This window comes from Halichoerus grypus, chromosome 13 (assembly GCF_964656455.1).
Source record: "Halichoerus grypus chromosome 13, mHalGry1.hap1.1, whole genome shotgun sequence".
In the NCBI taxonomy this organism is placed as follows: domain Eukaryota; kingdom Metazoa; phylum Chordata; class Mammalia; order Carnivora; family Phocidae; genus Halichoerus; species Halichoerus grypus.
The window spans coordinates 40,148,267-40,160,453 of NC_135724.1; the positions used below are offsets into that span (position 1 = coordinate 40,148,267).

The 12,187-nt window shown below is 36.7% G+C and overlaps 1 protein-coding gene across 1 annotated transcript in view; it reads right to left on the minus strand.

Annotated features, from left to right (window-relative positions):
* The window catches only part of DSG4 (desmoglein 4), a 40,555-nt gene that overhangs the window by 13,522 nt on the left and 14,846 nt on the right, over nucleotides 1-12,187 (minus strand). The window contains exons 4-9 of the mRNA XM_078060505.1: nucleotides 10,884-11,039; nucleotides 10,421-10,565; nucleotides 8,329-8,495; nucleotides 7,926-8,060; nucleotides 6,703-6,888; nucleotides 940-1,211 (exon numbers count right to left, since the gene is read on the minus strand). Of these exons, the coding sequence (XP_077916631.1) occupies nucleotides 940-1,211; nucleotides 6,703-6,888; nucleotides 7,926-8,060; nucleotides 8,329-8,495; nucleotides 10,421-10,565; nucleotides 10,884-11,039 (1,061 nt within the window). The remainder of the gene's footprint in view (nucleotides 1-939; nucleotides 1,212-6,702; nucleotides 6,889-7,925; nucleotides 8,061-8,328; nucleotides 8,496-10,420; nucleotides 10,566-10,883; nucleotides 11,040-12,187) is intronic.

Here is a 12,187-nt window from a genome sequence, read left to right on the forward strand (position 1 = left end):
TAGGGTACCTCACTGTTGGCTTGTTAGGGATTGTGGTATTATATTAATATAATATAATATAATATAATATACTATAATATAATAATGGATTCAAAGTGCTTGACCTTAGTGGAAGAAGATCTCTGTACCAAGCACAATTTCAAGGGTCCAAAGCACTTATCTGACACACCCTTTCCTCTATCCCATATTGATAGACTTCATAATTTTTGTTGTCTGTCAATTTGTTAGTCATTAAGTAATCAAAACTGTTAATATCAAAGTAATTTACAAGTCAATAAACTGTTCAGAGAAAAGAAGAGGGATAAGGAAAGAATACTTAAATATTTCACTAGAGTCATTTTCTAGAATATCTTGTAATATAATGTAATTCATGTATAATCTGTGTACCTAGTGCCTCAAATGCTTACCTTTCTATTTCTCCAATTCTGACTTTCTTTATACTCATCAAATTTCTGAAACGCCTGTGTTTCAGCTTCTCCTGTTCTTTTTTTTCTTCCTTTTAAATTAAGCTGGGGGTTGAGATTAGCCCCAAAGTCATTAGGTAACACGGGTTTTAAGGAAACAAGCAGTGATTCATCTTTTATGATGTCTCATAGTTTACAATATGGCTTAATCAGCCTGGGGCCAGGGTAGTAGCAACTGGCCACAGAAGATTAGAGAGACTCACAAAGTGTCTTAGGTAGCCCTTTGACCTCATAGTTTCTCCCTGGGCACAATTACCTTTCTAACCAGTTGGAGGCCATATTGCCCCTAAAATACTATTAAATCTTGGAAAAATGTCAGTGCTACAAAAGCGTTCTAAAACAAGCAAATGAACAAGAGAAGCAAAGCAAAACTCAAAAAGCACTTCAACCCACATAATCTAGCACATTCTGCGTGAGCTAACACTGGACAAAACCCCATTTTATCACTTTGACATGAGCACAGTATTTGTGGTACCTGACATTGGTGGCAGGATTTCCCGTGTCCACATCTGTAGCCGTATAGGTGCCAAGCACATAATTCAATAAGGAAGTCCCTCTTATTCCTTCTCGTATACTGAAGGTCATAGAGTTTGGATGAAATGTGGGTCCTTCTCTCACATTAACAACCTGAATTCTCACAGGGGTTGAGTGCATTTGGAATCGAGAGGCAATTGAGTGGTGAAATTCAGCTTGGTTTTTCACTCCAATACCAAGATGAATATTAGGCATTTGTTCATAATCCAGCATCTGAAATGATGGAAAGTAAAAAATTCCAAAACAGCAAAAGGACTCTCTTTCAATAGAATAAGTAGCCATGATAAGAAAGCAAACACGAGAGTGAAGTCCAGGAGCTATGTAATTCAGATTTTTAATGGATAAAACTTTCCTAATTACTGCATCAGATATTTCAGACATATTATTCCCTTTATCTCTCGGCATAATCAGGTATGTAGGTCATTTTGGCCTGTGACTTAAGTTGGACTCAAATCCTAGAGTTTTAAACTTCTTTTATAAAAACCCTGAAGTCAAAAACGATCTCTTTCCAAATGAGAAACATAAAAAATAAACTTAGCATGAAATAAAAGGGGTTTACACCTGGTGAATGAATAAATAGGACCCAGGTTTTCTTTGTAGAATCCACATCTGAGAATCTCTTGAAATCAGCAGAATAAAGGAGCCAATATATATGGTGTAAATGAACATGTAATTTAAAAAAAATGATGCAAACAACTTCTAAAAGAAAATTCATGATTATTAAATGCAGCCCTAAACTATAATTTCATTGTGCTGGGTCTGGTGGACAAGAAGGTTTCTTCACAGGGCACATTCAAATAAATAAATACCTTTCCCAGAGAAAAGCCACCTTTGAAATGGGTTCTTTGGATAAAAGGTGAATGGAATCTTTTGATCCAGAATGATTGATGTGGTGACATGAAAAGTCACCACCAACAATTCAGCACAGAGCTGACTGAATTGTGTACTAAAAAATGGATTTTCGGTTGGAAGAGATTTCCCTCTTGCACAACAAGTGAGGAAGCAGTTGTGAAAAAGGGAGTCCTGGACAAAGTCTGTTTAGAAGTGTTCTGGAAGCTAATGTAAGCATCACTTGCACCACATTTACCAACAACAGAAGTCAAGATAGCAGCCCCATCAGCAAGACCCTGAGGTAAATCTCTGCTTCTCAAAGAAATTCTATGACATCATAAATATTTTCTCAGTAAATTTTAGTTAATTTCTTCACAAGAGCTAATAAGAAAGAAGTATTCACAGGAATTCAATTGTGACCACATGATTTTCTTAGATTTCAGCTCAGCCCCTTCAGATCTGGGGTTTTGATTCTTTTGTACATCTGTTCTCCTCCCTGGTCTACACGATGCCTTGCACAGAGCCGACTATGAATGGTGTACTCAAAAATAGATTTTCGATCAGAAGAAACCCCTCTTCTATAACTCAGCTTTTATTTTCTAGAATTCCATGCTGTCTTTAAACAAATGAAAGATCTGAGATTCCTCTCTTCTGGTAGAGAAATCTCTTGGAGCTTTTTTGTGTGTACACACGTATGTGCTTTTTGTTTGTCAGAATAGTTCTCTCCCTTTTGAATAGATGTGAAAAATATATTAATATGTATATAACATTGTGTCAATTATAGACATTCACAGAATATAGTGACAGGAAATTGGTTGGGGGCTAATCTTCCCTCTAATAGCAGAGACTCTCTCATATCCTATGCAAGTGGGACTTTTTATCAAGAGTTTCGCGCTTGTGCGCAGAAGCTGGGATTGTGCGAAGAGCAATAAAAACAACTATGAGTCTCTGCTTGGAGTTAGAATGGAGTGGCTAGAACAACTCCGTTTCTGCACTGTAAGGCTGACTGAAGACTACTCACAAAGGATACGCAGATCTGTGTCAGAATGGGTGGAGCGAATGTTAGAGAGTCCACAGGAGGCTCAGGATAAAGATGACCCCTTCAGAAAAAGATTTGGCCTCTGGGGAGTTTTTTGCTATGTTACATTTTTTTTTTTTTTTTTTTTTTAAGGTTTTTTATTTATTTGACAGAGAGAAAGACAGCCAGGGAGGGAACACAAGCAGGGGGAGTGGGAGAGGGAGAAGCAGGCTTCCAGGGGAGCGGGGAGCCCGATGCGGGGCTCCATCCCAGGACTCTGGGATCATGACCTGAGCCGAAGGCAGACGCTTAACGACTGAGCCACCCAGGCGCCCCGCTATGTTACATTTTAACATAGAAGCTTAGCTGTTAGAGTCTCCCGTGCAATTTTGTTTGTTTTTGCTTTGGGTCTAATAGGACCCTGCTATTTCTCAGGGGGATGCTGGCTCATTTCAGAATCAAGGATGGAAAGGGAGGAGGTTAGCAGTCTGTACACCAAACGGCAGTGTTTCTGTGGCTGGGGACTGAGGCAGTGGCTGTGTGTGTGGGTGTGTATGTTCTGCTTTGCAGGAATTGGCATTGTCTGCTGTAAATGGGTCTGGAAGACAGCAGCAGGCACACGCGGTCGGGAAGGGGCTTACAGGGGTGAACAGAGGGAAATGTCTCAAGGCACGAGTTCTTGAGCCGGACTTGTCTTCCTGGCCCCACCTTCCACCGTGAGGCACGGAGGGGGCATTTCAGTAAGGCTTTGGAAACAGAGAGCTCGGGTTGGGTCCTGTCTTTGTCATTGACCACCTGGGTGAACTTAAGAAAAGTTAGTTTTCCTCTTCGGGTTTGTTTCACTTTCTATAAAAAAAGGAATCAGGATATTTTCTTCCCAGAGTTGGGATGATTAGATAATACGCATAAAACCTCTATAATGCATATAACTGACTAGCTGGTATTTGTGGCTGCTTAGTAAACGTTAATTAGAATTATTATAAAAACAGAGAACCGATATTTCTTTGTTAGAATTCCAATTGGATAACATTTTGCTTTTCTTCTCAGTGCTGAAATGAATGTGTGTACACACACACACATTTATGTTGTTTGTTAGTATTTCCATACACATTTATCAATAAATACCGAAAGGAAGTTATTAATGACAGAGAGATCTTTTACCTTCTTAAAGGTTTTCTCTTGTTACACTACAAGTTCCTTGAGAATAAGAACCATGTCTCATTCACCTTCATATCTCTAGCACCTCGCAGTTCTCAATACATTTGAGTTGAATTGAATCATTTGTAATATCCTTTGACTAAGAAAAGGGTTATATCCTTAGACTAAGAAAAGACTTATGTAAAGCTTAGTCAAAACCCATGACTGAGGGGCAAGTTTCCACAAGGTTAAATGGCAGCTTGGGTGAAAATGGAGAAGATGCAGGAGGGCATTAGTGACCTCATTCCAAATGCCAAATTCGGGAAATTACACATATGTTCTCTAAATACATAGTTCCTCTGGCTGTGTCCTGACATGATACTAAGGTTTTACATTTATTTTAATTAGCCTTTCCATATTATTTTGATATTCTTAAGCATATTTTTCCTGCTTTCTTTAATAGACTTGAGAAGTTATCATCCAGGAAAGAAAGAGAGACACTCTGTCTACATAACATCTAACACTACCTTGACCAATTTTTCATGAAACTGAATTTCCCATAGTTTTTCTTTGTGATGAACTAAGTCTGTTAAAAAAAAAAAGCAAAACACTTTTTAGCTCTCACAGAAGACACATCATGTAAGTTATAGTGTATTGCCTGCATTATAAACATGTTTTCTTTCTCATTTTTATAATTTTTTAGGAAATATGAAATATGCAATCAAGCCTGGTGACACCCATTTGGGTGAAAGCCACACCATCCTCAAACTTTTGTGAGTTTCTACTATCTTCCGGACACTGGGCCAGGTGCTAAGAGTGGAATGATATTTTAGATCGAGTTGTTTATATGCAAAGTTCTTACTATGTTTTTTAGTAGGTTCGGAGGCAAACCAAAGCAAAGAACAGTTACATGTCATGAGATAACAATCTAAGTCAATGATGAAAATGGTAAGAAGATGGGTAAGAATTAGATGACATGTCTAGATCTTGGTTTTTAACTGAGATACAAGGTTGAACAAATTCTGATCCCTGGAAACAAACTTGACTAAATATTCAGAGTTTGATAGGATGGTAGGTGATTTCTTGTCTCTTCCTTACCTATGTTAATTTGCCAATGGTTGTTATTCTTGTTCCCTCATTTCCATTCTTATTGCTATTGCCTTAGATCAGGTTCTTAGCACTTCAGGACTTGCTTTACAGTATGTAATTATTTTCTTTAATCTTTCCGGAGTTGAGCTCATAATGTGACTGCAATTTTTTTTTTTTAATATCCCCAAGTTTTCTTCATCTAGAAGTAGGGATTAGTAAAATTGTTTGGGTAAGAGCAGATAGTAAATATTTTAGGCTTTGGAGGTCATATACAGTTTTTGTCTTAAACATTCAGTTCAGCCATTGGAAGGTAGAAATGGACATAGAAAATAATGAATGAGTGTGGCTGTGTTTCAGTAAAATGTTATGTGCAAAAAGGTGGCAGGTCATATTTGGCCTTTGGACTATAATTTGCTGACCTATGGCCTAAAGCAATATTTCTCAAACAGGAAGGCTCTGGTATGTTCTTAGAGTCCTTGTGTTCTGTTCAGGAATTTTGAAATTTTGTGTGTTCATTTGAATGACAATCTTAGAAGGTATACATAGATATTTTCCATAATTTTGGTGACCACCTCATAAATTAATGCAGTGCATGATTTCAGTGCTGGTGATTGTGTTTTGTGGTAAAGTAGTAATATTTTAATTGCTCCAGACAACTGCAAAAAGAACGGAGAAAGACTCTATAGAAATGATATGTTTGCATTAGATAAAGGCCAAATGGCTTCCTGATATATAGTAATTGGGATAAAGAAAAGTAGTAACAGAATGGAATAATTACAGTTCACCCTGTGTACCAAATTAAATGTGTGCATTTGTCTATTAGTATATATTTTCATAACTGTAAGTTCTGCTTATGTTGTTAGTAGTAATTTTGTTTGAGAAAAAAATTAATTTCCCTTATTACATTAAAGTTAATTTGAATCTTACTGGATGGCAGTTTTAGTTGTTTCTAATTTGTATTTTTAGATTTGATTGCTGTCCATAAGGTAAAAATCGTAAAGTAGTTTAAGAAAAATTAATTTACAGGAAAAAGTCAAACCAGTAGACCGACTCTAACTCAACATCTTTGTTCTTGCATCTTTGTTTCCTTTCATGAACACTCTGCTGCAGCCTCAAAGAATTCCTCACAGTACCCTGAACATGGTTTACCTTTCCTCACCTGAGTGAGTTTGCTCATTTCAGTTCTCACATTAGCAATCTCAGTTGTAAGGTCTTACTTAAGCTGTATTCTCTGCACGAAATCTTTTCAGACAAATCCAGCTCAGAAAGATCTCACCTCTTAGTAATTACTTTATATTTCACCCATCTGGCCATTAATTATGTTTAACATTATAACATCTATACAACTACTTCTTTGTTTTTAACTCACTATCTAATTCAGGAGTGCATGCCTTGTCTTCTCAACTAGATACTGGGCACTGTGAGAACAAAACACCCTCCTTATTTCTTATTGCTCTTGGTAATAAAGAGTGTGTTGCTGAGCTGCAAGTCTCAGACTGACATAGTGAGCTAAGTTACTGCATTCGTCCACATAAGTAGTATTTGAGGTTATAGAGTGTTTTCTGGAGGCAGATTCTGTCTGTAAGAGTATTTTAAAACTTTAGAAGTATTGTAGATCCCATACTGTACCTTGACGACTTTCAAAATGCCCTCATTGGTTTGTGGGTCTGTTTGAATATCAAACCAATTCCCATCATTTCCAGAGAGAATTAAAAATTTTGCCAACCAATTATCGGTGCCTTCTTCATCAAGATCAATTGCTTGTAATCGTATCAGTTCTGAACTTAGACAATTCTCTTCAATACTTGCTGAATACTGAAATGACATAGATCAATTTTATAATCAATAAAGTTTCAAAAGAGGAAAGATATTTACTAATACGTAACTGTCATTTAAGATACTAACAACAAACTCCATCAATAATTTCTGCACCATTATTAAATGCCATACATTCCAATCAGAAATATAAGAATAAAATGATTATAAGATAATAAAACTGATTTTTTTGGTGCTGTATGTGAAATCACGGTCAAACTGTCACTTTGTTTCATTTTTCTTGCTTATTTTTAATTTTCCTTGAGTTACTCCCTCCTTTTACTATGAAGGGTCAGATAGTAATATTTTAGGCTTTGTGACCCAGAGAGTTCATGTTGCAACTAGTTTTCTCTGCTGCTGTAGGATCAAAGAACCCACAGACCACATATAAAGGAATGAGTCAAGTTGTGGTCCAATAAAACATTTTTTTTAACCAACATTTTTTTTTTTGAGCCAGATTTGGCCTTGTTATTTTCAATTTTATGCTTCTTTATGCCTAAAGATGAAGATGAAAGTTGAGAATGTCTGGGACTCTTGTAGAATTAATTCAGCAAATTATCAGACCCATAAAGATAGATCAATAATGTTACATGATTTGCAGATTTATATTAATAAAATCCTGCATTTCTGTAAGTAGAGAGTACGGAGGAGATGGTCTGCTGCTTTCATAGATGTGAGTTGTGCAGAATAGTGACTCAGAGGTAAACATGACTAGTAAGGCATATTATTATTTTTTAATGAAATACAATTGAACTACACTATCATTTTAGTTTGATGTACAATGTAGTAATTCGATGTTTATATGCAGTGTGAAATGATCACCATAGTAGGTCTAGTTACCATCTGTCACCATACAGAGTTAGTACAACATTATTGATTATATGGGGTCTATTATTATCATACAAGAGAAGTTCCGAGGTTTATGCAGCAAAGCTGAGTCCATCCATACATATAACACAACCAGGCTCACAAACTGCCAAGAAAGCAAATCAATTATTGACACTTAGGAAAAAAGGATTATAAGAGTAACAACTTACAGAAGTTTTCTCCAAGGTGGGGAAATTATCGTTGACGTCTACAACCTTGATTCTACAGTCACACTCAGAAGACAGTCCATCTGCAGCTCCGTCTCTATCTGAGCCCCTCACGAGGAGGTTATACATACTGTGTTGCTTAAGATGAAAAAGAATTGTAAGGCTTAGATCTCATTTTGAATGAAATCCAACACATTCTGATGTTGTTCTTCCAATTTCCTTTTATAATTTTATGTAAGACTCTAATATAATTTTTTCTTCTTACAATTTTCATTGAAAAGTCATGGTTGGATTATTTTTCCTTCCCTCCTTTACATTGGAGGAAGGGCATACATAGGTCATTTTATCTTTGTCTTTTGAAAATGGAATTCTTTATTTCTTATCATTCATTCATAGAAGGCTTTACCTCTCTGTCAAGGAAACTGGACATCGTGCGAACTTCTCCAGTGTACCTGTTCAGGATGAACATTGGTGCACCTGCTGGCTCCTGAGAGATGATCTTATAGGCTATTTTAGAATTCAGATGATTGTCTTCATCTGCATCTGTGGCACTTAACTTTACAACCAGTGTGTCTAAAAATGAAGATGGAGGTGGAGAATGTTTGGGGTTCTGTTAGAATCAGTTCAGCAAATCATCAGGCATAGGAGGAAAGAGTGGTTGGCCTTCCCCTGAATTTTCTTTGTTTTAGTTCCCATGAGAATATAGTATCATAACTTTCAGCTACACCCTTGATTGCAAAAATAATGATGGTTTGCTTCTATAAAATCCTTCACGGTTTATAAAGTACTTGCACTCTTTAAGTGATTAAATGGTAAATTAAGAGCAAACTAGAGTAATCATTAATGTATCAAAAGTTCCATAGCCTTTATCATAAAGCTGAAAAACGGATTTTATCAATTTGTTTTTGCTGTGGTCATGTGACATTACTTTAAAATGCTTAAGAAACATTATAGCTTAATTAAATTCAATTTTAAGATTATTTATTGAGCACCTATATTCTTTATTTTCATTCATCCAGAAAGTAGAGAATTACTGTTGGTTGCCTTGGTGGATGATAGTACTTTATTGATTCATCAAACACATATAACTGTTGAAAAGAAGACTTGTCCACAGGAATAGAAAAAGTTCTTACTTATTCGTAGGGACAAAGAACAAGCATCTTAGGCAGTCCTCAAGGACATCAGCCCACAGGACAGATTTTCCAGACCTGGCTTGTCCCTGATGTTTTTCTCCTTCCTAGCCCAGTTTCAAAGTGAAAAATCCTAACACAGAGAACCAGGGACCCTTTCAATAGAAAAAGCCAGTTTTCATGGAGTTCACAGTTTATGAAAACATGCCCTGGCCCTGTGGTTCACTCTTCTCGCATGAGGGAGTGTTAACAAGACTGCTAACCAGCAACCAAGCAGAGGTGGACGTGGACTTGGGTGTGGGTTTGCATGTGGGTTTCACCTTCTTTCCCTTCATCAGGTTGTGCTGGAGTATATTAGTGAGGAAACAATGATGGGCTTTGGAGACCTTCTCTCTGTTTGGCCTCTCTTGGACAAAACTTTTGTTTTACTTCTGTATGTCTTCCCATCCTTTGTTATAAAACATTTTGTGTTTCTTATTTTCAACATCACCGTTTTTAGGGTCTCTGAAGAAGGAGTTCTGCAGACACCCCCTCTCGACTCCTGCCTTTTTACCTCTTCCTTCTCTCCTCCAGCATTTCTTGCCTTTTGTCTCTTTTCCTCTAGACTTCTCCATCCTTCTTTCTTTGACCCTCCATCAGTATCTCTAGTTTGCTTTCTATCTGCCTTTCTTCTGAAATTTCTTTTTCTATTCTTTTCTCCAAATCTAATTTAGAGGTATACATGCAGACATAGATATGAAAGGAAAAGGAATATTAGAGGATTGGGAAAAGAAAGAGGCAGAAGGAAAAAGGGGAGAACAGAGGAAAATAGCAACATAGGACAGGCACAGAAAGGAAAGACGTTCAGGAGAACTGATAGAGGGAGAAAAGTGTTAAGCAGGATAGAAAAAGTGAAAAAAATGAGAGAATGTAATGTAGCTTGCTGTGTAGACTGTGAAGAACCAGTGATTACCCTCTGGGACCAACCCAATGGGTACTGTCAGAGATGCACCCTTCATGACTCTCTGGTGTGCTTCAGCCCAGAGTTTGAGGAATAGGCCAACATAGAGCCCTTTTCCACATCCGTGGTTTCTTCTTCAGTTTACTCATTTCGATTAAGTTAATCATGAGCCAGTAACCATCTTTAAGGAAGGCGCTAAAGCTCCTGCTAAATCACATGTATAAGAATCCTCCACAAATAAGGGGATATTTAACATTTTAGATACAATTTTTTTTTTCTAGGTCAGTTTTAAGTTAGAATTTGTAGGGTTTGTTCAAAATACAAGTTTGACTTTTTCTGATCTTTAAATTACCTGTATGTCAATTTCCTACAGCTTTTGGCCAAGAGAAATCAATGTGGTATAATGCAGAGGATTGTCATCTACTTACTTGCGTCACTGTTTTCTTCAATGTTGGCTGTGTACACATTTTGTGTAAAAACTGGAGGGTTATCATTTATGTCCATAACCTTGACCCTAAGCTCAAGAGGTCTTTCTAAATCTTCACCCCGTGAATTCAGAGCCCGGCAATAGATCTGTGGAGAGTTGGGGAAAAAATTGTCTTTTTCCATCAAAGGAAATTAAGTAACATGCTCAAAAATATTTCAGGAAATATGCAAAGAAACAATTTACTTAGTGAATTCAGACTATATTACAGTTTATTAATTTAAACATTATCAAGACATTTGATGGCATACCAATGCAACACGCCAGACAGACACTCTTGAACTATAAGCTTATGTTTTCATACTCTTTTCATCTCTTTGATCCCTTTGTCTGGTTTCAGCTTTACTGTGTTTTAAAAGGGGAAGAAAAATAAGATGCATAAATTAAAACACACTGCTGTGACTTACCAAGAAAAGTGGAGTTATCTCTCTGTCCACCACTGAAGTGATGTTAATTTCCCCAGTCCGAGGATTAATGGTGAACACTCCGTAAGGTGGTCGATCAATTCCTACCCCAGAGATGCGGTATGTAATCTTCTGGTTCGCTTCACAGTCTGATCGAATCTATAAAGAAAATGGCTAGGACTGTGATCTTATTCAAAGCAGATCACGAACTGCAGAGGATAATAGAATGAGAAGGGAATAGCTTTGTAGCCAGATGGGCTTTGGGTTGAAACCTGGCACCATGATTTAGGCCTGTGTGACCATGGAAAGTTCACTTAAATTTGCCACGTATCAGCATATAATGAGATAATCCCACCTACATCCTAATTTTGTTGTGGGGATTGTATGAGGTAACATGCATACACCCCACCCCAATGCCTGGCATAAGGCACATACATGCTTGATGCTGGATTTGTTATTATTAACAACACATTGTTCAATTCTCTGATTTTCTTTGCATATAAAGAGTTTGACAGAAGAAATCACCATCTTTAGTATTTGTTAAAAGATTGAGTCATTTTGATATGTACCTTGACTAGACTTTAGTTGCAGATGTAATCAAAATTCTAGATAACTTAAGAAAACCAGAAGAGAAACACAATGTTTAGAGATACAGGCAATAATTTTTGAATTGAAACCTACCATATCATTCATTCATCTGCCAAATTGATTTTATAGCAAATATTCTGCCATATAGGTTTTGTTTTAATAGTTTTATATCTATTGCTCATAATTTTAAACAAAGATAGTTTAAATTTTGAAATCTCACCTGTATACTGAAGATGAGAACATTCAGTAAAATACTAAGATTTGTGACCCAAATAGCCACAACTAAATGAAGACAACTGGAAATACAACTTGGATTAGCTCCACTCTAATCCAGAGATTTTATTTATATAGATGAAAATCCAGGAAATCCTCCAAATGCAATAAAAAGAAAAGAATATGCTGTGCAGTGAGAGTGAAGGAACATAAAGCTATAACTGTGAGTCGAAAGGAAACAATAATTATTTAAAGCTTTCCAAAAATTTCCCAAATTCTGAAAACTTCCCAGAGAAAGTATATAATCTCTTCTTGAGCTGAGATTGTATTTGTCACATCACTGCTGATGCTTACTATATTTATGTAAAACTTTATATATACATTTAAACAATGTATAAATGTAAAGCTTTCAGGAGAGAATTCTGGTTGATCGCTCTACTGATTTCACTAGTGGGGCAAGGCCTAGATGCCCAGAAAAAGCTAGTGATACTGCTAATGTGGATCCC